Raw genomic sequence first — 25,656 nt, forward strand, 5'->3', positions numbered from 1 at the left:
ATACTCAAGCTTTGCGTTTGCAATAAGGGAGGACACAGTTTGATAAAATTTGCTTTTTTAAATTTACAGTATTCTATAGTATTACACATCTACCATAGCCATAATGTTCTACCACTTCACCCAAACAATAGAGAAAAATAAATTATCAACAATTCGCAAAATATCACAAATTATTCATGAAATTAAAAACGTAAACATAACTGTAAACAATCCTACTTTGACAGTTCTCATTGTGAATCACATTTTTTTGTTGCTGCTTAGTTCAAATTAGCTGTTTGCATAAATGCAAAAAAAATATAGTGCTGCACCCTGTTGGTAAATCTGATAACTTTTTAATGCTTTTCCATATCATAGAACCAACTTTTTTAGCTGAAACAGCTGACTAAATTCTTTAATTCCCTTTAAATAGGAATACTCATAAGGTTAACATCGGGAATTACAGAGCAACTGGGGCGGAGCCCGAAAGGATTTTTGAGATAAGAATATGCCTATATGTTAATCGGGAATGTAAGCTATCATCATGCCAAATTTCAGCCCAATCCGTCAAGTGGTTTATGCGTGATTAAACTTCAAACACACAAACTTTCACATTTATAATATTAGTAAGATTAGATAATCAAAATAGATTCATGAAATCTGGAACTACTCAAATTGTGTGGTAAATAAGTCCAAGATAAATGTTGAAATGAATTCTATAATATCTGTAGGCCAACTGGTTTACCAACCGAGAGCCAAGTTTAGTGTCACATCACCTTTTATAACATACAGATTACAGCTATCCTAATTGACCATGATGAGCTCATACCTCCTTCAGAAAATGAAGTTTTAATCCATAAATGTAATTAAATCATAGAAGATACCAATAAATTATTTTAGACTGATATAGAAATCAGTAAAGCGTAAAGCTGGAAGTAAGTGATGATGTCATCATTCCCGCTAAGAGCGCTACTCACTGTGAAGGGGCCACGCACACCCCCCGTAGTCGTGCCGCCCGTCACGTTACCCGCTGCCTGCCGCGGTTAGGCGCCCTTAGACGGCGGGCGCCCCTCAACGGCTGGCGCCCCTAGGCACGTGCCTAGTGTGCCTTATGGTAAATCCGCCACTGCGTGACCCCCCAAAATACTTTTATATAGATAACCTCTTATAACAGGGTAGCTTTAATAATTTTTATTGCAAATCGTTCTATCAAATTCATTGTAGTCTTGACACCATTGTAGTCTTGACACTTGTGGTGAACGAAAGTACTAATTACAACTCTAATCTAAAACTCGGGATCGTTTGAGTCTGACTATTTTTTGTACGTTATGAAAAGTAGGGAAGTTGGGCAGACGACGGACACTTTCAGTCATACACAGCAACGGCAGTCTCCGATGCTGGCGTTCAACGTTCAGCCGCATTCTTCTTCTTATTTAATTTTTCAGCATTTAATGCTATCATTCATTTTAACATATGATTGAAAACTTGAATTGGGTATTGGATAAAGAAAAGAAGTTGTATCAATAGTCAAAGCTTGAAAGGTAGTTAAATATTAATTTATCTGAGTTCAGCATTAGGAATTGTAATTACAGCAACAGTAATGTAATTCAATGATTACCATAGCAAATATTATCTCCTTTCAATATTAAATAGTATTCATATTTAGGGCACCTTATATCATATTATTTAAGATTACCATTGGTATGTTGCTAGCCACAAAACAAAATCAAAATGGTAGTTTCTCAGACTTAGATGCGGAATGGACGGATTTCATTCCCGGACAACCACAAAAACCTTATTCTCGCATTGACCACTTGTAAAATGCCACTGGCGTGGAAAAAAATGAGAACACTGAGAACCAATTCTTCAGGCGGTAGCGGCAACGGGCAACGTTAGTTGGGTAGTGTACTCTGTGTAGGTTAATTGTTGCTTGCTGGGCAGGTATAATGCAGTCGTGTTGGGTACAATTTCTCAAACATTAGATCAAATAAGTTCTCTGGTTCGAAATCTTGGTCTGATTTTGGACATTTTCTGTTTAGCATGTTCACATCGGCACCAGTTGAAAGGGTATTTTTGTAAATCAATAATGCTTGAATGTGTTGTAATGTTGCGGTATTCCTTCGCTATTAAAACCACAAGTCTCAATAATGCAAAAGCGTGACATTATGCAAGTTTATTTTTAAAAAATTCTTTGACCTTGAAATATATTGGGAAGCTTGGGACAATAAACTAGGTCCTCAAAATAGTTTAAAATCACTCATTTTAAGACGTTATTTCTAAATTTTCCCCGGACCCCCCTCCTTTTGACACAGGATTTCCAAAAGAACGTCTGAGAAAGAAACTTTTTGAAGATAAACTTTTGGTGTAATTGAAATGTTCACTCACATCTGTTGAATTTCATTAACCAATAAATTAAAGTTGTCTCAACACAATCTTTTGTCTATTTTAAATTGTACGTAAAAATAATTTTGAAGCTTTATGGTGAGGGTCAATGGCATTATAATGCCCTGATGACTCCGCTCAATTTTGTGGACGCGTCTGCAAACGCCACCTAGTTATCTTATTAAAATCAGGTGTGATTATTTGTTTGTATTACTGTATTCTGCTTTGTTTATTTTAGCTTAACTTAACCAATCAATAGTTTTATTAATACTTATGAAGTCAAACGGGGTGAAGCCCTTGGGTAACAGCTAGTTACATTAATAACCATTCAATCAAATAAAAAAAGGAAATTTAATTGATTTTATTAAAAGAGATAATCAGACCGTAGCAAGTAGAACATGCCATATGTGTGTGTTCTGCCTTTAATTGTATGGACAGTAGATGTAATATGGCACGTTGCTCAGGGACAGCTGGATTCAGTTTCGAACCATCAAAAAGTTACTGACTTTTTTCAGGATTGATCTGGTGACCTTTCGATTGTTAGACTAGCACTTAATCCAGCAAGTGCTGTTTCTATAACATCACTAAAATCCAATGACTTGCTCTGAAATATCCAATGCTCCATAATCCAGACTAACCTATTGTAACCTGGTCAACTAATGAGCAAACTGAAACAACTAAACTACCGAGTCAATGGAAGTCTTTTAGGCCTACCCTCTTTGAAACAATAAGCCATAGAGGGATAATCAGCAAGTGGGTTTGAATATATGATGATCACACTGCAAACTTGTTACCAAAAGTTGCTCTATGATGTTGCAGGATGGGAAGTGAAAGAGAACAGCAGTTTTGCCTGAGGTGGCACAACTACCAGAACTGTCTGTTAGCAACATTGCCTCAGCTGCTGGATGGAGACGACCTGACAGATGTTACCCTGTGTGCAGGAGGTCGAAGTATTCGTGCCCATCGTGTAGTGCTCTCTGCTTGCAGCCAGTACTTCAAAGATCTGTTCAAGGTATGGTTCAACAAAACATAAAACATTAGCCTGTAACGAGTCTGGTCTCTGTTATCAGGACGAGTTTGAATTTTATTGGTGCTGTGTTGGTTTGAATAACAAATGTAAATTTTTTGCTTGTATTATTTACTCACTAGAGTACTCACAGTCCACATCTATATTATCTCGTTAATTAGGGTCGCCAATGAGATGGAAAATCAAAGCTCCTGCAAAGTTCTGCAAAGCTACTATGGTGTTTTGTGTCATTAGGTATCTGAGGTCTCAGGAGTCAACCTGTGTAGATTTAAAATGTGTGTATGCCATGTAATCTCTAGGCCTACTTAGGTAGATGGGGGAGAGTAGGGGTACTTGACCCAGTCAAGAATTTTCATCTGTAAGGTAGCTTAAATTGACTTTTCCCAGTTCCGCTTAAAAGTTAGTTGAAAAAAAGCACCAGGAGCAGTGTATTAAAATAAGATTAAAATAAGGATTAAAATAAGATGCAAGTGAAACAAGATTCTTACGCCTGCTTTCTTTTTATACTGCTTTTCACCTTAAACCAATATCTACAGTATATATACAGGGTGAGGCAGTGAGAGCACCCCAATTTCCTTTCGTTGTCACACTATACGTAAAGCAACAATGAATAAACAGTTGTGCTTATATCATCAATTAAGCTATGCCATTTTAGTAAATATTATGCCTGAGGATATTAACACTTAGATTTTGATGTGGAAACCTATTTTTAAAAAAGTGATTTTTGTGCATAAATTCAGAGATTGTTTGGACCACATTCCCTCCTTGGTCAACATGGCGCTGTTACAGATTGGAAAACAATGGTGAACTGGGTAAAACTATTTAGGATAATAGCTTAAACCTTAAAAATAATCGGTGGGTACCGCAAAACCCTTTGTACACCAGCAAATGTTGAAAATGTGCGAGTCGCAGTAACTCAAGGTCCAAAGAGATTTGCCAGGAAGCTTTTGTTGTTCAAAGCTTTACGTTGGCTCCTTTTTTGGGGGGGGAGGGGGGTTATTCTAACAAGTTACCTGAAGTTTTAGGTATTTCAAAGTCACCCCACAGATTTTCTTGAACCGAAGCTAAGAATTATCCAAAAACTAAAGTGATTCCTGAAGAAATGCTGGAGGACTTTAATGGAGTTTTCAAGTGACTAAAAAGGAATGTCAAGTAGGACAAGGACGTCAATTGCAGGATTTTGTTTTCAAGAAATGAAAAATGAGTTGGTTAAGTTAAAATGGCAAAAGATAAGCTGTGTTTTGATGGGCTATTTATACCCATAGGGTGAATATTATTGAGTTTGTACTACTTATAAATTGGGGCGCTTTCATTGCCCCACCCTGTATAAAATCCAATGTATGTTTGTTTGTTTGTCCTTTATGGACTCCGAAACCACTCTACAGATTGTAATGAAACTTTCAGGCATTATTAAGCATTATTCAAGGATGGTTTGTGTGATGTTTGGTGCAGATCCGTCTAAAGGGCTCCGCCCCAGTGGCTCTGGAGTTTGCCATGTTAACCTTATGAGTATTCATATTTAAATGGAATTAAATAATCTTACCAGCTGGTTCAACTAAACAATTTGATTCTGTGATGTTCAATAGCATTAAAAATTTAATAGGTTTATTAACAGGGTGCAGCACTATTATTTTATTAAATTTATGACAACAGCTAATTTGCAACCAAAAGGTGAGTGAGAGAAGCAAACGAACTTCAACCAGGACGTGATTGTGCCATGCGAACGAGGTCATCTTGAAAATGAACGAGCATTTGACATAAAACCACATTAGGACAGGACGACGTCTGTCGGGCCAGCTAGTGCTGTATTAAACGGGATTTTTTTAATGTATGAAAGCAGGGTAAAAATAGAACAGGATTTTCTCAACCCCATTAGCTGAAATTTTGTTTTGGTCTCTTGGATACACTGACCAGCAGCATGGTATATATTAAGGCGCAGTAAGTAGTTTTCATTTTTTTTTTATTTATGTTTTACTTTCAATACAAAACAATATTTTCAATGAAATAACTAATTTTTCCTACAGTCACCCGAAAAAGTTGGCTTCCTTGCACTGTTTATAGTACAGAAAGCTGCTAATTGCTGCGTATTTATACTTTGTCGTACGGTTTATACTTTGGCGCACATCAGGATTCCAACGAAACAACACAAAACAGCATGGTTCTATGATGCACGTAATCCGTGTACGCTTGGAAATAGGTTGGCAACACTTAAAGATAATAATACTATGAGCAGCTGATTGACTATTTTAACTACGATTTAACTTTTCATTTTGTGTTTATAGTTTCGGTATTTCTGAACTTACTGAACTTTTCTTTTAAACGTTTTTAAAACATTCCTACGATCTTAATAAACAAGAAAATACCTTTAAAGCATTTTTTTTAGGCGCGGAAACCACTTCAAATTACAAAAACATACGGAACTATTTTCTCAAGTCGCGGAGCACATTGCTTGCCAAGGAAAAAATAGCGGAGTCATACGGACCGGTGACTACTTTCTCTAGGGCACCTATTTGTGTTGCCGGCTGAACCTAAAAACGTGTTGCATAGTGTTTGAAAGACTAATTATTTATATGCTTTATAGTGACTGTAGGAAAAATATAATGTCTAACACGAGTGCAAAAGACAAGACCATTCTGCCGCAGGCGAGTGCGTAAACATTGCTCTCGTGTGCAGCAAAGTGCCACTTTGCTCACTAGTTACACAAATTGTTAAGATATGTGATTATCTGTCATTTCAATAATTTTCCTTAATTTTTTTTTTACAGCTGTGATATTATTATTAAAGCAGTTTTGTCATATAAACAAATAATATGAGTTTGTAGATGGGCAAAAACTTGAAAACAGGACAATTGCTGTCCCCAGCTAATTATCTCTCTTCTGTCATGTATTTCTTACTTCTAATGGTTTTAAATAATTTATCATACTTTACTTTATATAAAAATGTGTAATTTGTATTTGTTTTTGTTGTATTTAATAAAGAAAAGTGTGTTTAAAAAGTTCATGTTGTCTACATTTAATGCAAAAACCCTGTCCCCAAGATTAGAAGTTGGATACAATAACCCTACCTCTTCAGTAGTATTAAGACGATATTGTTGTAATATTTGGTTTTAAATTGATGAATAATGTTAAAAGATTATAAAAATACATCAAACGGACTTTTTAATTAAATATAACGGCAATAGCGGGCGTTAAAAGTCGCGTCCCCAGCCGGGAACGTAATGCTGGGTTCGAGGGTTGGGACCGGTTCTCGTCGGGTCATTGAACCTTCTCGTCTTCGGGTGGAACAAGACTTCGCCCTCTCTCAGTTCCTTGTTAGATGTGGGTGTGGTAGGTCAGACGCGATGTGACTCCAGGCTTTGCAGGTTAACAGGAAAGTCGTTTTTTAAAACCTGTTTTGTTAGCGTTAAGTTTTTGCGTAATGCTCGGTACCCTTGATAACTGTGACAATAAGGTGAATAAGTTATTGAAAACTAAGAAAATATAAGTAAAACAAATATTAAATCAAACATAATAGCTTGCGAAGGGAACTATGCCACCATGTTTCGTTTTAGTCAATGACGAGAGTAAAAATGCTAATATCGGTCACGCTAATGTCGGTCACAAAATCTGAGGATCTGAGGTGTGACCAGCATTACTTTTCGTACATTTTGTGACCCAAATTACTTCTCTTATGAGTTTTCAATGTCGAGAATTTTTTTTTTCCAGTAACCCACGATATGATTGGTGATTGCTTATATTTATTTTCTTTACGATAAATATTCCGATTGTGGAGACTATATGACAATCTGGGCGGCCAGAGTTTGGCTGCGAGATTAGCGAGAAAATTACGAACCTCGCTCAGTCTGATGTGACCTATCATTAGCAGACGATAAAATCAAAAGGTGACACAGCGTTACTAATATTATGCATTACTGTAATTAACAAATTGCTGACACCTCTGTTGTGATGTTAGTTAATGGATCCAGCTGAAAATTTGTTACCTGCATTACATGTAATGTCAGTCACGTGACCTACATTAGCTGTAATTTGGGTCACTCTTGTAATGGTGGGTCACAAAGTTTTTGTTGCCATATAATAAAAACTACTAATTTAAATGGTCGTTTTATAATTGGAAATTGTACTTATAAGTACATTATTTGAAAAAACCCAAAAAACAACCTATAATAAGTATTGTGTGTTGGATAAAGGAAAAAGAGAGATCCTGAAATCATGTCCACAAATTTATTACAGTTTTATTTGAGCTTTTAACATCAAATATATTCATAAACTATTATATTTTTCACACTTGACTGTTATTTGGTAACCTAAAAAGCTAATGGAATCATAATTACCATAATTCTTTCAAGCTAACTGTGTCAAAACTTAGGATTTTGTGTGTGACCCACATTACACAAAAACCTGTCCCCAAATTTTTCTTCTAGTAATAATTAATTATATAAATTAATTTCAGACTTAAAAACATTATATTTATGAACTACAAAGACCAAACTTTCAAAAAATATAAGATTTATTAATGTAGGTAAGTATAATTTTTTTCAAATGCTGGGGACAGCAATTGTCCTGTTTTCAAGTTTTTGCCCAGATGTGAACATAGCAAAATGTCTAAACACAATTATTCTTTCCTGTATCAACAGTAGTTATTTTCTTTAATTTCAACATGGTAGCAGAGCTTTGGTTTCGTTAATATAACAAACTGTTGATAGTGAAGTACTTATTTCTTTTTGTAACATATTATATTTACTGGAAAGGGCTAAATAATAATATGGAGTTTACAAAAGTTCAAATTGGACTTCTAAATGGGAAAGATAATTGTGCTACCTGGAAGTTCAAGATTAGTATTCTGCTGAGGAGTCAGTCTGGAGTAATGGATGTCATAGAGGGAAATCTACAAGCGCCTACACAGAAAGAAGAGCTGTCAACAGCAGAGGTAGCTGAGTATGAGGCAAATTTAGATAAGTTCAGGAAGGCTGATAGTACAGCTATGATAATTATTACCACCAATCTGTCAGATGAAACCCTAGAAAAAGTCATGCGTTTTACAAATGCAAGAGACGTGTGGCTAGAGCTGCATAGGTTGTTTGATGGGGTGTCTGAGGACAAAGCCTACGAAATATGTCAAGAATTTTTCAGTTTCAATCGGGATCCTAGCATTGATATTCAGTGGCGGCGATAGCGGGTCCGCGGTGCGGGGGGGCCCGCGAGCTAGTGGGGCCCGTGAGCCTTGACCGGAATTTTCGGTAAATGTTACCGGCACACGGGCCTGCGATAGTGTGACAGGCTCAACCACACGGGTCCCCTATCATAACAATATTTATATGAGAATTAAAATACGTTTTGAATGTTGAAAATTTGTTGAAACCTATAGTTCAAGTAGTTTACAACAGCTAAACTAACACTATATTACTTGACCAATCGATATAAATTATCAAATTATCTAGGCCTACCAACCTAAGTAAAAGAACTGTCATCAGTCATGCGGGTTGCATTAACTGTCCTCGTGGATTGTGTGAAGGCGCAGTCAAAATTGGTTGCATAATAATAGGGCTGTATTTATAACCAATGTGGCCACTGGCCTAGGAAGATAAAACATTAATGTTAATCCTCCTAGTCCCCAGCGGGTGACACAATAGAGGATCCTCTATGCTGATTCGACTAAATAAACTTAACAATTTTAGGTGGCTAGGGCACTAGCTAATAAATAATTCCATTCTTTCATTGATGCTAAAGAAGTATTTTCATTTCATTTCATGTCTTACTATTAGGAGGATGCCCTTTAGATTTGTTTACTTCGTACTTTAGATGTGTTAACAACAAGTCAGGTAAAAAATGTTACTTACCTAAGGGCCTCAGGCCAAATCAGATCAGTTCAAAATCGGGTTGCTTTGGAAACGGTTGATTTTTATAATAGGCCTATATAATGTCGATTTTCGAGCCGAGCAGAGCCTGGATTGCTTGAGAGATCAAGCACAAAGTCAGAAAATCAAGCTCGAGCCGATTTTCTCAGTATTCAATACAATAATGCACAATTAAAAGTAAAAGCTTTTATATCCTTGAGGATCACGCTCACGAAATTGAAAGATTAGGCCTACGCTTTTGCCGCGATCGCGGATATCGACGAGAACATTTCTCCGCGGGTGACGATGACGATGTCTCCACGGCCGCAGATGTTCAATATTTTGCCGCGATTGCGGAAGACGATAATGACGTTTCTTTTTTAGTGAGAGATATATCTAGGATTAAGCCTCGATTACGGAAAAATGATTTACCCGTTACCACCGACGGGTCGGGGGGAGATATTAGGCCGTGATATTAGATTGGGCCGTGAACACGGTAGACGATGATGCTGCTATCTAATGATGTCATAGGTTTGGTTGCATTTGCAATCACGGTAAACTATGATAATTTTTCTTCCATGACTTATGACTACGGGAAGTATTTACGATTTTGCCGCGATCATGGAAGACGATAATGACGCCTCGTGAGATGCCTTGTCAAGTTCATTGCAAGTTTAGGCGGTAATACATGGGAAAATGTTTTTAAAGATCATTGGGAGAGGAGGGCCCGGCGAACAAACTTGCGGGGGGGGGGGGGGGGCGCGGGTTCTTATCGCCGCCACTGTTGATATTTCTGGTAACCTATCTAAGCTTAAGAACTTATGGAATAGTTTGAAACTTGAAATATCTAAAGAAGGGGACAACAAATTTGTTTTACCAGATTTGTTTTTGATCTGTAAAATCTTGGGAATGCTTCCTGAGGACTATTTTTCGTTCAAGTCTAGTTGGATGATGATGGCAAAGTCTGAAAGGACTATTGAAAACCTAACCACTCAACTGTGTGCATACGAAAAAGCATTAGGGCTAGCTTCAGGGTCAAGGAGCGTTATGGGTAAAATCAGAAACTAGAACTAAAACAAAGCTAGTTTAGAAACTAAGGGAACTAATAAGAAAGTCTCATGTCATTATTGTCAAAAGATAGGGCACAAAGTTTAGCAGTATACAAAGTGGAAAGCAGATGGGAGGCCACCTAAACCACCCACTTCCAAAGTAACAGAGGATAGTACCGGTAAACCTAGTTCAAATATGACTTGATGTAATGATGACTGAAAACAACAGTGACTGTTGGTATGTAGACAACGGTGCCACTAATCATGTCACGTATAGAGAATACTTGTTTCGGAAGTTTCAGCCGTTCGTCAACCAGGAGTCAGTGATGGCAGCCAATGGGGAGTCCATCAACGTGCTGGGAAAAGGAACCATTGAACTTGATGTGGAGGTAAATGGGAAGCCTAAGAGAGTCACACTAGAGAACGTGTGGTATGTACCGAGAATAAAAAGGAATTTATTTTTAGTACGTCAGTTGCGTCTCAGGACTAGCATGTACAAAGTCGGTTCACGTCAACAACGGAAACATGTCAACTTGAGGTGAATGGAGAAGTTGCCTTGGTGGGTTACCTATGCAGAAAAGGAGGTCTGTATAAGCTGAAGGTTCAAAATGATAAACCAAGCGAGCCTATCGAAGTAAACTTAATAACCAATAATGACAATCTTCTACAGGTGTATCATGAGCGGATGGGGCATCAAAACACGAAACATGTGTAAGCGACCATTGAGAGAGAGCTGGGAATAAAACTAACTGGGGATAAAGAGTTATGTGAAGGCTGTGTATATGGAAAGAGTCACAGGTTGAAATTTGGCACTAGAGAACGAGCCACAACACCTGGGGAACAAATTCATACGGACGTGTGCGGACCTTTCCAGTCTTCAATGTCAGGCTACAAGTACTATGTTTTGTTTACAGATGACTATTCCAGGTATTGACATGTTCACTTCATGAAGGAGAAATCGGAAGTTTCTGTAAAACTTAAACTATTTCTGGCAGCAGCTAAAACTACTGGACATTTAGTTAAAGAAATGGTGAGTGACAATGGCGGAGAGTTTGATAACGGCGTAGTTAAGAGTATGTTGCAGAACAGAGGAATCAAGCACACCCTGACGATGCCCTACACACTGGAGCAGAACGGTTGCAGTGAGAGGGAAAATCGAACAATCGTGGAAGCAGCTCGTGCTATGATGCACTGCCATGAGCCCCTTCCACAAGATGATCAATGGATGAACTGAACAACTGTGCTGCTTACATCCTCAATCGCACCGGCCCTTCTTCAGAAGCTGACAAAACCCAGTACGAACTATGGCTTGGAAAAAGACCTAGTATCAAGCATCTAAGGATAATCGGAAGCGTCTGTTATCCGCATATACCAAAACAAAAGAGGAAAATGATGCAGAAGAAAGCACAGAAATGAATACTTTTAAATAAAGAAAGAAAATATCCTTATATATAATACTTGAAGGTGATTTCTACAAAACACTACTTCTCCGTTAATAATGGACGGATTTTTACAAACAACATGTCAAAATAAAGTATTTTTTGTGTAGACGCCCCCTTTCACCAATTCCTGTAGTAAAAATCCTCGGGCTTTGCCTCACAGGCCATCAAAGTTGGATTTTCTCCCATAAGATTAACATGGGGGAATTGAAATATTTAATTGGAAACTTTGTCCCCACTAATTTGAGAGATCGGCTGGGCGTAGGAACTTGGTAGGGGTGTCCAAAGAAAGGTCTTGGTCTGTAGATGAGTTATCAAAAGAAAAACTAAGCAAAATCACTTAGGGCTCTGCCCCAGAAGCCTTTAAAGATCCCTCCACAGAGTTGTTTACATTTTGGCCATGTGAATAATACTTTTTAATAAAACAGCTGTTCCTTTTTAAATTGTATCTTAAACAACACATATTTATTGGGAGTTACTGAATTCTACCAAATAAGTATTTGCAATATTATTTTCTGATTTTAAAATTGATTTTCCTCTTTATCATGTCATGTCATGTTTTGCATTATAACGTTCCATTACGAAATCAGTGGAAAATCCTTATTTCACAGCAATTCTTAAATTGTTTCTTATTGAACTATCTCGTATATATTGTACGGGTTGGTGTCTGCCTTTTTCACCACTTATGCCTACATTTTATCATATTATTATTCTACACATATCAAATATTTATGTAGAAATATCTGCTCTTATAGTGTCTAATAACATCCAAACATAGACACCTTGCCTAAAATGGTACCCAGACACCTTGCCTAAAATGGTACCCATCTTGACAAATTATTTGCACCTGCCAGCTGCCTATATTAAGGACTTTGGCGCACTGGGTTGGTAACATTATTGAAAATAACACTACATTTGCTATTGGTGTCTGCCTTTTTCACCACTTTTGTCTACATTTTATCATATTATTCTACACATATAAAATATTTATGTAGAAATATCTGCTATTATCGTGTCTAATAAAATCCAAACATATAACCTTGCCTAAAATGGTACCCATCTTGACAAATTATTTGCACCTGCCTATATTACGAACTTTGGCGCTCTGGGTAGGTAACATTATTGAAAATAACACGACATTTTGGTTGTAGAATATGGTACAAAGAGAAAATACTATCTAAGCAGCTACTGTCATGACAGAAAGGTCATATTCCTTTTAAACTAGATCACATAATCCTTTATAAGATACGTTGATTAACATTATGTAAACGTCAATATATACGTAACAGCCAATTTACAGTATTTTTGCTTTTGGAAATGTCCCATTGCTATGTCATTTGCATTATTGGTTGCCAGTGAAGCCGCTAACTTCACTTTAAGTATTCCACTACACCTAACATTCCGTAAAGAGATTATTTTGACAACTTTATGTTATTGATAAGGCTGAGACCCATGTCAAGGAATTCCAGCTTTAACAGTAACCCCACAGTCAATTTCTCAAAACTATGCTAGAGGGTTCACTCATTGGCACAGAAGTACGATATGAACTGACGCCACGTGACGAAGGAAAAATCAATCTTACACTGTAACGGATATACCTCCCTTTGAAGTTAGAATATGTCTTCCCAAAAAATATTTTCTTTAAAAGAAAAATCATATTACACTGATGAAATCACAGAAGTGTTTAACTACAAAAGACCCACCAATACGATTTTAATACTATTTAAATGTTCTTCCAAAGGATAAGGAAGAGATGTCATATAACATACTAATAATAACTCAGATGACGTACGGTATGGGAAATATTTTAATCATTGAATGATCAACCAGAGTCGGAAACTAACGCAATTAATATCATTATTGTTTTTACACTTATTACTCTTTAAAGAATGCTAAATGCTTAAAATATGTATATTTCACCAAATTTAACGCAGTTAGACGAATTAACGTAAGCCTTGAAAGTAACCGTCGATTTCGACGGGTTTCCCCTAGTAATTGATTAATAGTTGTTAAACTTTATTATTAACTGTGTTTACAGAAACTGTTTTTTTAAGATAAAACAATTATACACATGATTTAATTAATTATAAACCATGTGATTGGAAATAGACATTGAGCAAGTTAGTTTCTTTCAATATGCCCTCAAACTAACAGGCTCCAACAGGGTTTTCAATCTGGACACTGGTAGGCCTTTCGTCATGAAATCGGCTAGTTGGTCATTCCCAGACACGTGTCATACTGTACATCAAATGTACCTGCAAGAAATTGCTTACGTACGTACTGGTATCTCACATGAATGTGTTTTGACCGCTTATAAAACTCTCCAGCATTTCTAGCTAGTCGAACAGCTCCAGTGTTGTCGACAAAAAGAACAGCCTTGATTTCTTGACCATATATCTCACCCAACATAGTTTTCAATCATCCAATTTGCTTAGAAGCCTCACTCGCAGCAACGAACTCTGCTTCAATAATGGAGGAGATTGGGATACTTGTGCTACTCATATTAGGGATACGTTATCCATAGCTCACCTGTCCCAAGACTAAAATCAACTAATTTTACTTTCAAAACTATATATGATATACATTAACCCTCCAACTGGCAGGGTGACTATAATAGTCGCGGTAGGTGGTTTCTGGAGTGGTAGCGACTATAATATTCGCGTATTGCAAGGTTTTGGTTAACTCCAAATAAATGGTTAAAACGATTGTAAAATGGAATAATTTTTATACCGATAGAAAGATAAAGTATTAAAAAAAATTGGATTCTCTAAACTTGCTCTTTTACGTAGATGAACTTTATCTCACAAAGGGATCACTGTCATTGAGCACTAAAGTGAACGAAAATTTTGAGCAAAGTCAGTTTGTACCATGTCCCAAAACTGCCAAACGCGTATTGTAAAAAAAATCATAACAAAGGATATTTTTTGCCTACAAAGAAAAGGGTGGTACCACTGCAATAAGGAAGAAATTTCCTATATTATGGTGCAAAAATCATTTCGATATAATTACATATGATCTCACAACAATAAAAACAAATCAATCAATTTTTACAAGTTCGTGAAGTGACAGAGCAACTATAATAGTCACAGTCGTAAAACACGTTTTATTTACCGAAATATATAATTATCCATATGATAAAGTATCTCATTCAAAACTCCATGAAATTCTGTGCATTGTGGTATTTCATTGTTTTAGATTTCACCACTGGTGCTGAAGTAATCAGCTGTTATTTTTTGTGGAAATTTGTCTGACTAACTAACCTCAATCTATTATTTTTTTACATAATTTATTTCTGGTTCAATGATGACATAATTCACAGAAGTATTAAAAAAATAAACAAGAAAATAACAATAATAACATCATGGGTTTGTCCAGATCTGAGACACCCTGTAACATAATTTATTTAGATAAAGTTATTTAATCTTCTTTAGGTTTCATTCAACCAATAGATCATGAGGAAGCCTTCGACGTAGCCTCCTGTTCTCAGTTGCTTCGCGAAGATGAAAAGCTAGTGCACCAGGAACATTGTTTAAAGACTTCAGAAATTTGGAGGTGGTTTTTTCAATAAAGGCCGAGATAGACTAAGACTCCACTCCTAGCTCTTCATGTATATGCCTGTTTCTAACAAACCAGGGAGCATTCACCGCTATTCTTAGAATTTTGTTTTGGGTCACTTGAATTTTGAAGAGTTTGTTTTTTGATATAGATAATCCCCAAATAGGAGATGCATACGTAATCAAAGGCCGAATTATTGATTTGTAGATTAGAACTGTACAAGCTGGCTTCAGTGTAGATTTCCTATTGACCAAAGGGAAAAGCACTGCAAGGCGTGCATAACTTTGGGACAGCTTTTTATTAACATGGTAGTTCCAATTAAGTTTTTTGTCCAGCCATACTCCAAGATATTTTATGGCCTGGTCATCAGGGTTCCACGGTAGAAATTTACCATATATTTGAATTTCATGTGGTAATGTATGTTTTTTCAAGGAAAATATTTTGGTCTCACATTTAGTTGAACTAGATAGCCTGTTGCTCAAAATCGAGCAAAACTGCAACTTGTAATAAAATAATGAAGAACAAAAAACATAAACAGCGAAACCTCAATCATAGAGTCGCTCTAAAGTAATTAAATTTGAAAAATATTATGCTGTAAAAAATTATAAAAGTAATCTACGGTAAAATATTTAAATATAGATCACAACAGTATTTCTCATACTGCTTTGGTTATCTCTTATGTACTGTGGGCAGGTGTCCTCTATGAGAACGTAGATGTCAACCACACACTGTAAAGCTGTGCTGTAAAGTGAGTTTTTCAGACCTAATGTAGCAAGCTAAATCCCTCTCTTGACGCCGACCAGTACGACACATGCTATAGCATTGTTAAATTATTTCTACGATATGTTCTGTTTTAGGCGTGTTTAACCAAAGGTGCCCCAACCAAAGTCTCCGGTTTGGAACATAAGAGTGGATTTAATGACGTATCTAGAACGGATTCACGTTTGACACTATTCTTTTTTGAAAATAAAAAAAAAACAAAGATTTATTTGGACAGGTGGTGCTCTGTTTTCAGCTGTAAAATAGCTGCGACGTCTATACAGGTAGCATCATTGTAGCAAGGGAAGTCACTTATTTTGTCTCTTACTATGCACTTAAGAATCTAACTTGACTCCTCGGAGCTCTCGTCCCTACAAATTTCTGCCACAGCTTTAAAATATTGGGTAAATGGGTTGGCATTGTCACCCTACTCTTGCATATTTTTTTGTTTAATTTTTTGTTGGAATTGTTTTACATGCGCTGTTGGGTTCTAGTGCCAACGTCATACTTATAGATCTGTGCGTATTCAGGATCATGACCTTCTTGAGGAATTAGATTACCTACTCAGTGGTAAAACGTGTCATGGATCTTGAAATTGTAGATCCCCTGTGTGACCCTCTCGTCAAAATTAGCTTCAGAGCTGACCATGGCAAAGGCGGAATTGAATTGACGAATTTTATCCAGATAATTTCTAGATCTAAGCCTTGCAGCCCTGTTTTCAGATTGGGAGTTTCCAATAAGTTCCTGAAAGTATGGTGAATTCGGCAAATGAGGTAATCGAACCTTTCATTTATGGCAACAAAGAGTAAAAATTGAACTGTCTCGGCCAGTCTTTTCTTGCTTAAAATGTAAGCCACCACAATGTAAATATTTAACGTGATCAATTATCAATTATCAATTATTTAAGATGGGGACGCCACTATGTGCGTATTTTAACCCAAATATGAGTGAAGGATGAGTGTAGGATGAGTGGGGCGATCTTGTAGTCTTGTTAGTGACTAAGGCCGACATGTTAATTTGTCCGAGGTTGGATGTATCACCACGGTGGTACTGCCACTCTGTATCCGTCAAATTGGGAGGTTGATGCAAGCGGTCACGTTTGCTTTCCCTCCAGCCACTCACAGTTCTTCGTCTTTCTTGTGGCATTTAATTTTAAATTTAGATAAAATGTGAAAGTTAACCAATCAACAGAAAACACTAAAAGGAATTTTGATACACATTTTAAATTACATGATAATATGGTAATGTAAAGGGTAACTATGCACTGTGAATAATCACTTTCAAACATTCACTTAATCACACCGAACTGTAAACAAAACTATGTGATAATTCAGTAAAATATGATGTAAGGTAAATAAATTTAACATTTACAAACAATTTGTTGTCAGGTCTTGCAAGGAAACTCTTTATTTATGAACCAACAGATGTTTAAATAAAAATATAAAATTCTGACTTTGCTCTGGAAGTAATAAGTCCTGCAGTCTGTGATTAAACTTAAAAACTATTTAAAGCTACCATATGTCCATATGTTTAGTTGTAAACAAAGGGAATTGAGTTTGTTGGTTTGAACTATTGTCAACAGATAGCGCCACCGTTCCCAAACTTTAGCCCTTAACTGTACTTAAGTGCTGCCCTTTCTTAATATTCTGAGACGTATTTGCATATCTACATGAAAATACCTTTAATTTGACACCTCAAACGTTAAAATCCGTCCAGCCGTTATCGAGTTATGACTGTGAAAAGAAACCTGCTTGCGTATTAATATAAGAGGTAAAGAAAATCCCATTACCCCCCATTATCCCATTATATTATTACGTATGAGTTATTTTTGAAGTCGTAACAAACGGTTTCCATTTAACTGAAGTGTGGTATCTGACTAGAGATATAATGCAGTCTATTATTAGTGTTTATGGGACACTCTTGATGATATTGTGTTATTGGAATTGAGGAGTCGTTTTTAGGTGAAATTTCCACTTGTAAAACCAATCAACGAGAACGTCCATAGAGTATTGCAGAGAGTATGTGGCCTTGTGGATATTGGAATGTTGGCACATGGTAGCAGTGTCGTCGGCGTACAGAGCTAATGAGGTGTCTTCTGGAAGAGGGATGTCTGCCATGTATAGATTGAACAATACAGGGCCCAATATTGAGCCTTGTGGAACTCCTGCATTGACTCGTCGAATAGATGCTTTAGAAGAACATATTTTAACAGAGAAGGTCCTGTGACAGAGAAACGATTTTACAATATCGGTTAAATATTTTGGAAATCCAAAATTAATCAATTTAAACACAAGACCGTCATGCGATACCTAATCGAATGCCTGAGATGTCAAGAAATGCCGCTACTGTGTGCTGTTTCCTCTCAAACCCTTTGACTATAGTTTCATATATATATACTTAAGATTTGATGTATAGGCGAATGTTTCGGCCGAAATCCAAATTGATGAGCAGGAATTATATTTGCAGCATCTATGTAACAGGCAATTCCATTCCAGATGATCAGGCAATTTGTTTCAAGATTATTTTTTCAAAAACTTTAGAAAGTGTACTGTAGACGGTAACTCGATGGAGAAAACTTTGGTTTATTGGGTTGATATTTCCGTATGCTTCCAAATAGAAGGGAAGTAAGATTTAGACAAACATGCATTAATAATTGATGTGAAATATGAAAAGCCCGTATTGGTGAGATTTCGCAAAATAATATTAGGAATAATGTCATGGCCAGGCGATTTACGTAGTAGAAGCTTTTTAATTACTGCCTGTTGAAGAATAAAGATTGTTTGCCTTGAATGAGTAGGCTTTATTTAACACAATTCAAGTAATGGAATTAATAAGTAAGAGTTAAATCTAGAGAATGAAATAATGATTACAAACATTCAACATAAACAAATAAAATAACAATGTCCAACAACAGCTGGGAATATTTTCTATCACATTCTTCCCCGCTAATATAATTTAAAGTCTTTAAGGTGAGAAGGTAGTTTCTTCTGTCTTGAGCTTCGTCTCTGTGATTGTGTTCCATCAGTCCTTAAGGTTTGTAGAGGCTCTTGAGTTGCAGATTCTTCTATCACCTCTGCATCGGGATGAGACACATCCTGGGTCTCGTCTACTAAGTTTACATCGCTATTAAGTTCCATTGTGTGGTTCTCCGGTGTTGATTCATCATCAAAATCTGTTCTCTCAGCTTGTTTTCCACAAGGAGCTAAGTTGCGTGTAGACACTGTTGTCTCACGCCCATCTGGCAATCGTACATGAGCGTAATCAGAGTTTCCTTCCAGCAATGTCACCTCCTGCACTATTGGTTCATACTTAGAGTTTCTGATAGGACGTCTCATCAACACTTTTCCAGGAGTCATCAACCAGGTTGGTGTGGAAACACCATTTTGTGATCTTCTGGGATGTCCAAACATTCGTTCATGTGGCGTACAATTCGTGGCAGTACAAAGCAAGGATCGGATAGAGTGAAGAGCTTCATCCAGAACTAATTCCCACTTTGTCACGTCAAGTTGATAGTTCTTAAGGGCAAGTTCTACTGTTCTCCAGATTATACCATTATATCTCTCAACCTGGCCATTACACTGAGGGTTGTAAGCAGTAGTCCGACTAGAAGCAATGTCGTTTAAAGCGAGAAACTCCTTTAGTTCTTTTGAAAGAAAAGAAGATCCCTGATCGGAGTGAATGTAGCTAGGAGTACCGAACAATGAAAATAACTGTTTCAGTTTGCAAATAACAGTCGAAGAGGACATATCAGGACAGGGGTACGCAAATGGAAATCGTGAGTACTCATCAATGATTGTTAGCATATACCGATTTCTTGTAGAAGAGGGAAGAGGACCCTTAAAATCCAGGCTAAGACGTTCAAACGGTGATGTTGCTTTTATTAATTTTCCATCATGTTTGAAGAATCTTGGTTTTACTTCAGAACATACCTTACAGGAAGCAGTCATTCTTCTTACCTCATCAAGGGAGTATGGTAAATTTTTGCTTCTTATCCAATGATACATACGAGTTTCACCAGGATGACACATTCTTTCATGATATTGATGAAGTCTGTTCATTTTGTCGCTCATCGAGCACACTCGTGATAGAGAGTCAGCAGCTACATTCAGTTTACCAGGTCTATAAACAATATCATAACTATAGCTTGATAGTTCTAGTCTCCACCTCATGATTTTGTCATTCTTAATTTTCCCCGATATCTTAGAGTTGAACATGAAAGAGACAGACTTCTGGTCTGTTATTAGTTTGAAATGTCTGCCTAGCAAATAGTGTCTCCATTTTCGTACTGACTCCACGATTGCATATGCTTCCTTTTCAACCGAACTGTGCTTTAGTTCACTATGAGACAGACCTCTTGAGAAAAAGGCTACAGGTTTTCCTTCCTGGGTCAGTGTTGCTGCTATTACAGTGTCAGATGCATCAGTCTCAACAGTGAAGGGTAGATCAGGATTTATGGGACTCATTGAGGCATTTTCAATCTCTTGTTTCAGTTCATTAAATGCCTTTATAGCCGTTGCGGATAAAGGGAAAGAGCTGGTTGTCAGAACTTTAATCTTTTCAGAAAATCGTGGGACATATCTTGAGAAATGGGAAAACATTCCTACTGCCCTTCTTAGGGATGATGCGTTTGTGGGCAAGGGGAAATTCTTTAGAGGTAAAAGCCGATCAGAATCTGGCTTAATGGTTTTGTTGCTTATTGTATATCCAAGGAGACTAATAGATTTCATTGAAAAAGAACATTTATTTTCATTAATAGTCGAGTTATACTTGCTAGCAGCGTTCATCAGCCTGTTTAGGTTCCTATCATGCTCCTCTTGTGTTTTACCACATACTGTTATGTCATCTAAATAAGCAAATGTGTCATTAAGATTTTCTGCCCTGATTATGCCATCAATAACTCTCTGGAATGCAGCAACTCCATTTGTCACCCCAAAAGGAATTCTGGTAAATTGATACAGCTGACCACATGCTTCAAAAGCTGTAAAAGGCTTATCTTCAGCCTTGATCGGTATTTGATGGTAAGCGCTTTTTAAATCAATGGCACTAAACACTTCATAGTTAGCAACTTTATTGACAATTTCTTCAAGATTTGGGATTGGATAAGCATCGAGACTTGTAAATCTGTTTATAGTGTTAGAGTAGTCTATTACCATACGCTTCTTATGGTTTTCGGAGCTGGTAACAAAAGCTTGAGCTCTCCATGGAGATATACTTGGTTCTATTACCCCTTCATGCAATAGTGAGCGAATTTCTTCTGAAATAAACTGATAATCTGTTACTGTATGACGGCGAGATTTCACAGAAATAGGGTGACAATCATGTGAAATATGCTCAAATAGTGAAGCTTGTGGTACATTTGCAGCAGCTACAGATACTATAGCAAGAGGAGATTCGGGTCCGCCTAATGTGAGTTCTAATTTAGAATGGCGACTGAGTAAATCATGACCTATTATCAAATCACAACAGAGGTTGGGTAAAATGCACAAAATCACATTTTTGTATGAGTTACCAAGAATCTTCAAATTAACTTTGCATTCACCTTTAGTTTTAGAAGTTAACTCAGAAGCCGCCATTGATACTTGACTGATTTTAGAAGGATAGGTTTTTATTTTCAGCTGATTTACTAAGTCACTACTCAGGAAACTAGTGGTACTACCAGTGTCAATTAGGGCTTGAGCTGCTTTACCATTTACATTAACTGGGACAATAGCTTTTGAAAGACCTAGGGGATAACTTGAAGAACAACTTATGTGGCTTATGACAGATGAAGTTGTATGTTTAATTTTTGAGTTTTGACCAAAACTTGATTTATCTATTTGAGAGGAAGACTTACATACCTTAACAAAGTGACCCTTTTTACCACAACCTTTACAGTAAGAATTTCTTGCGGGACAGTCATTTCTTGGATGTCTATTGAATCCACAGAAGAAACATCTATTATTACTCCCAGAAGTAGCGGCTATGGTTGGATTATTTGTATCATCGTCTTGAACGATTGAGTTTTCTTGTTTTAAAACTGAATTGAGATTTGAGCTGGGTTGATATAGGAGGGCTTGTTGTTGTGCACTTTCCAAACAACGGGCCTGTTCATAAGCATCTTGAAGAGGCAACTTAAAGTTCTCTAGCAGTCTCTGGCGAATGTGTGGAGCAATCAGACCATTTACAAATGCATCTCTAATGCAGTCATCTGTATTTTCTTCTGCAGAAGTAGCTTTAAAATTGCAGTCTTTGCTGAGTATCTTTAAAGCTTCTAGATATTGGTCAACTGATTCTCCTGGTTGTTGCTGACGAGTAGATAACTTATGGCGAGCAAATACTTCGTTCACTGGCTTACAATATAGATTTTGAAGATTACCAATTGCATCTTTAAAATTCAAACATTCACTGATATAAGTATATACTGAAGGCACCACATAGTTGATTAGAAGTTTCAATTTCTCAGATTCATTTGCTTCTGTCACTTCAATAAAATTTGTAAATGTCCTGAGCCAGTGATTCCATTCCATTGCTGCTGTTGAAGAGTTTGGATCTATTGAAAGTTTTGCTGGAGCAAAATGTTTTTCCATGATTGCAGATATTGTGTTAAATAAATTGTTGAAGAATAAAGATTGTTTGCCTTGAATGAGTAGGCTTTATTTAACACAATTCAAGTAATGGAATTCATAAGTAAGAGTTAAATCTAGAGAATGAAATAATGATTACAAACATTCAACATAAACAAATAAAATAACAATGTCCAACAACAGCTGGGAATATTTTCTATCACACTGCCTTAATTTCAGATTGGCACACATTGGTAGTTCAGCAGATAAAAATTGTCCATTCAAAGTCTCCTTCACCATCTCATAGTCGCCATAATCAGCAAGATCAGTGGGTTGAAATGTAGTTTCATAAAAATCTGCCAACAGTTCACACTTCTGTGAATCAGTCTCACAGATTAGGTTGTCTTTTTTCAACGTAGGTATGACGTAGGAGTATTTAAAAGACGTTTAGTTGCTTTCCACATATTTGGGTCACTCGGATGAATATCAGAAACATACTTCTTATAGTTGTCTATTCTAAATTCCTCGAGTTCTGTTTTCACTCTTCTTCCCAGTTTGTTGAGTTGCCTTTTAAAGTGTGGTAGACGGTATCGCTGCCAAAGTCGTCTAACTTTATGTTTTTCTCTAATAAGACGCATTATTCTCATTGGAGGATGATAGTAGTCGTTATTTGATATGGGATGTGATGGTTTCAAGATAGCTTTCCTGGCACAAGTTTTTAATGATTAGGTAAATAGTTTTACAAAGTTTTCTATTTCGATGCAAGACGATTATTTAGGCATACCTTCTAACCATTTATCCAATTCTGCACTGAAAATTTCCTAATTTATCTTTCCATTAATTAATTGTTGAGGTGGACAACTGAATTGAGGTCGCGTGAAGAAATTTTATTATAACGGGAGAATGGTCAGAGTCCAGCTTGGGTAAAACATTTTGAATGATTGGAGCTGTAAAGTTTTTGTGCAGAACCAAATCAAGTATATCTGGCTGATAATTAGGTTACCATGGAAAATGTGTTGGTTCTTGTGGCGCATCAATCATTACGTATGAGTTATTTTTGAAGTCGTAACAAACGGTTTCCATTTGGATTTGTGGTTCTGCAACCCCATATCTGATATTTGCAAATTAGGTCCCCCAAAACAACAGTCAAACAATTTTCTGCAAACAGCACCTGCAAGTCATTATTTGAAATTTTCCACATTGGTTGGGTGTGTCTCAGTAATACATGTCACGCAATATCAATGCTATGTCTAGCCATAAACGCGATAAAAGTAGCACGTTTATCTCTAAGCCTATTGGCATTCCAGTTAAGGAGGGTTAAATTATTTTTAATTTGAAAATATTTGATCTGATCCATTTGAGAGAAAAGAGCTTATCACATTACTTATTAATTATCTTTTTGAGAGTAGGAATGAAGAATTTCACCACATCTAGGATATTTTTTTCAACGTTTAAAACACAGACGTATCAGGAGCATCATCGGATCTGTTCTTGTGAGAATGAATTATTAGTGTTGCGGCGGCTTGTAGCAGCAACTTTAGCAAATGAAACTCATGATGTAGAAGGTTCCTGAGGCGAAAAGTTTGTATGAATCTCAGGAAAATGAGTAGCAGAACTCAGATCAGGGGGAGAAGGAGTATTTTCTTTTTTCTCAGTAGAGTTTTGAGGGCGATTGCGAGGATTACCCCTCAATCTCTGTTGACCAACAACAAGTTGAGTTTTGGTGTGGTTTTACTTTATAAGTTTGCATCGTCTTTATAAGTAGTAAATTTGTTAAGTTTTAGTATTGATATTATTTATTGTGCCTTCATTAAAATGTGTCACTTTGAGAAACCATGTAATGAAATAGATTCCGAACATTTTGTATATCTTGAACTTCACATAAAGAATTTTTGGTTCATGCGGCAAAGTTTTAATTTCAATATTTAAAAAAAAAACATTTTTTAAATTTTTTCTGTTTAATATTATTACAAACCCTACTGTTCTAAATATTTATTCTGTTACCATTTTCAAATTCTTCATTTCATTACGAACAAGTACTGTAGGCCTATACGGTTTCAAAAATATGACTGCAAAATCTCCAAAAATGCCTTGCCACCACAGAGTTTGCCCATTGCCAGTTGGAGGGTTGAAATTTGTACATTTTTACAGCATTATTGAATAAGATTCATACATTAGACAGTAAGATAGCTCAGCAGTTCATAGCAAGATGTCATATAGATTGGAGGCCTATTATTTTGATCCTATATATTAATAGGCAAGCATGTTTCTTGAAAACCTTTTTCTCAGCCTGAGCAAGATCAAGAAAACAGCCGTTCCTCAGCTTCCATGGACTCCCTACTGTTCGTGTTTTCTGTAGTGTCATTCATATGCCTTTGCATTTAACATATGTTTTATATTTTAGTTTGTTGTTGTGGTGATGATGACTCTTGTTGAATAATAAACACATTCTTTACTTGCAGCATTTATTAGTATTTTATATTATCTTACATGGTGTCAGGTTGTGAAATAAACATTTAAAATATGCCAAGACCTAACAAGAAATCTTCTAGAAAGTCAAAAAAGGAAGAGGACGAGTTTACAACTGAAGATTCTGGAGATGAGGCAGTTGGTCCACGACATAGAAGTAAGTTTCAAATAGGCTCTGATAAATCTATGAAAATGATTAGTACCCAATCAAAGCCAGCACCAATAGTGATAGGTCTACAGGCACCACTAAGTGCTCCTGAAATATTTGATTTTACCAACCCAGCTATGTGGCCTGTATGGATTAAGCGGTTTGAACGTTACAGGCAGGCATCAGAGTTGTATCTAAAACCGGACCACCAGCAAATAAGCACCCTTTTATATACTTTAGGGCAGGAAGGTGAAGGTCTTTTTGAAACATTTGGACTAGGCGAAGAAAAAGAGTTAAGTTATGAGGATGTAGTAAATGCCTTTGCGAAGTACTTAGGCCTTAAAAGAAATTAGGTCTACGAAAGAGCTAAATTTCTAAAACGTAGGCAAAGTGCAGGTGAACCGGTGGATGCTTTTGTCAATGACTTGCACAAACTCGCGGAAAGTTGCGAGTTTGGACAGCTCAAGGACAGTTTGG

At 36.7% G+C, this 25,656-nt stretch overlaps 1 protein-coding gene across 1 annotated transcript in view; it reads left to right on the plus strand.

Moving 5' to 3' along the window:
• LOC128982175 (longitudinals lacking protein, isoforms H/M/V-like) overlaps nucleotides 1–25,656 on the plus strand; it is an 86,836-nt gene that overhangs the window by 35,022 nt on the left and 26,158 nt on the right. The window contains exon 2 of the mRNA XM_054401237.1: nucleotides 3,178–3,370. Coding sequence (XP_054257212.1) covers nucleotides 3,179–3,370 — 192 coding nt within the window. The 5' untranslated portion in view covers nucleotide 3,178. The remainder of the gene's footprint in view (nucleotides 1–3,177; nucleotides 3,371–25,656) is intronic.

This window comes from Macrosteles quadrilineatus, unplaced genomic scaffold (genome assembly GCF_028750875.1).
Source record: "Macrosteles quadrilineatus isolate MER2022 unplaced genomic scaffold, UCM_ALF_1.0 Scaffold_1__1_contigs__length_201487025, whole genome shotgun sequence".
In the NCBI taxonomy this organism is placed as follows: Eukaryota; Metazoa; Arthropoda; class Insecta; order Hemiptera; family Cicadellidae; genus Macrosteles; species Macrosteles quadrilineatus.